Source organism: Myotis davidii, unplaced genomic scaffold, assembly GCF_000327345.1.
Source record: "Myotis davidii unplaced genomic scaffold, ASM32734v1 scaffold438, whole genome shotgun sequence".
NCBI lineage: Eukaryota > Metazoa > Chordata > Mammalia > Chiroptera > Vespertilionidae > Myotis > Myotis davidii.
In genome coordinates, this window is record NW_006290031.1 from 6,905,729 (window position 1) to 6,907,224 (window position 1,496).

A 1,496-nucleotide genomic window follows, 5' to 3' on the forward strand; every position below is an offset into this window, starting at 1 on the left:
CAGGAGCAGCCCTGCCTGAACAGGTCCCAGGACCCTCAGAGACTGGCATGGCCCCAGTCTGTCTGAGACCAGAACACCACTTTGTCCCCAGAGAAGTGCTTCGAGCCCCAGCTTCTCCAGTTCTTCCACGAGAATGAAACGTGGCATAGGCTTGAGCCGGCAGGCGTGGCCGAGTGCCAGTGCCAAGGCCCCCAAGCCCACTGCAAGCCCCTGGCCAGCCGGGGTGAGTGAATGGTCGGGAGCTGGTCGGGAGGAGGGAGAAGCTGGCGGAAGGCCGGGTGGTGTGCCTCCGGAAGGGGGGGAGCTCTCTGTGGGGTCTTGGGGCCCAGAGGTGGCTCAAGGCCTCCTCCTCTCAGTCTGCAGCAACAACCCATGCCTCCACGGCGGCCGCTGCCTCGAGGCGGAGGGTCACCGTCTGTGCAGTTGTCCCGAGGGCTACGCGGGACGCTTCTGCGACGTGGGTGAGTCGGGTCCAGCTGGAGGCAGAAGGCCCGCCTCCACAGAAGGAGGGCTCGCCGAGAGGGAGGGGAGAGAGGGGGAGGGGGAGAGACCGAGACAGAGCCTCCTCTCTCCCAGACAAAGAGGCCAGCTGCTACGAGGGCCTTGGGTTCGGCTACCGAGGCGCTGCTGGGACCACGATCTCGGGCGCGCGGTGTCAGTCTTGGTCGTCGGAGATCACTTACCAGAACCTGACTACAGAGCAAGCACTGAATCGGGGACTGGGCCACCATGCCTTCTGCCGGTACCGTGCTGGACGGGCAGGGCGTCCCCCTCCTCTCCAGGGCCCTTTGGGGCTCCCCAAGCTCTAATAGGGCCCTCTCCCGTGGTGACAGGAACCCAGACAATGACACCCAGCCGTGGTGTTTCGTGTGGAGCGGCAACCGGCTGAGCTGGGAATATTGCGACCTAGCACGATGCCAAGCCCCAACCCTAGCAGCGCCCCAGACCCAGTCTCCATCACGGGGACCCTTTGTGGACCTGGAGCTCCCCCTACCCTCGCGTTCAGCATGGCCAGAGCCTCAGGTCACGACCCAGACCCCAGGTAACTGGGAAGGGGCAGGAAGACCAAACAGCGCACGGGGCGAGCTACGTTACATCCACTCGTGGGTTTCCCTATCCTCAGCCCGGGCTCCTCCACAGCCTTGGGCGCGAGGCCGAAGCCCCCCGTGCTCTGGGAGGAGATTCTGGCGAGCCCCCCCGTGCTCTGGGAGGAGATTCTGGAGAGGCCACCCGTGCTCCAGGAGGAGATACTGGAGCTGCCCTGGGACGAGATGCGTGGGAGCCACCCCAAGGACGGAACCGGCCCGGCCACCTGCGGACAGAGGCTCCGGAAAGGGCTGTCCTCCTGGAAACGCGTCGTCGGGGGACTAGTGGCGCTGCCCGGCGCGCACCCCTACATCGCCGCGCTGTACTGGGGCCACAGTTTCTGCGCCGGCAGCCTCATCGCCCCTTGCTGGGTGCTGACCGCAGCTCACTGCCTGCAGAACCGGCCAGTA

General features: G+C 65.8%; 1 protein-coding gene across 1 annotated transcript in view; it reads left to right on the plus strand.

Annotated features, from left to right (window-relative positions):
* The window catches only part of F12 (coagulation factor XII), an 11,868-nt gene that overhangs the window by 8,762 nt on the left and 1,610 nt on the right, over window positions 1–1,496 (plus strand). The window contains exons 6-10 of the mRNA XM_015563363.1: window positions 92–223; window positions 357–461; window positions 577–742; window positions 834–1,042; window positions 1,141–1,493. Coding sequence (XP_015418849.1) covers window positions 92–223; window positions 357–461; window positions 577–742; window positions 834–1,042; window positions 1,141–1,493 — 965 coding nt within the window. The remainder of the gene's footprint in view (window positions 1–91; window positions 224–356; window positions 462–576; window positions 743–833; window positions 1,043–1,140; window positions 1,494–1,496) is intronic.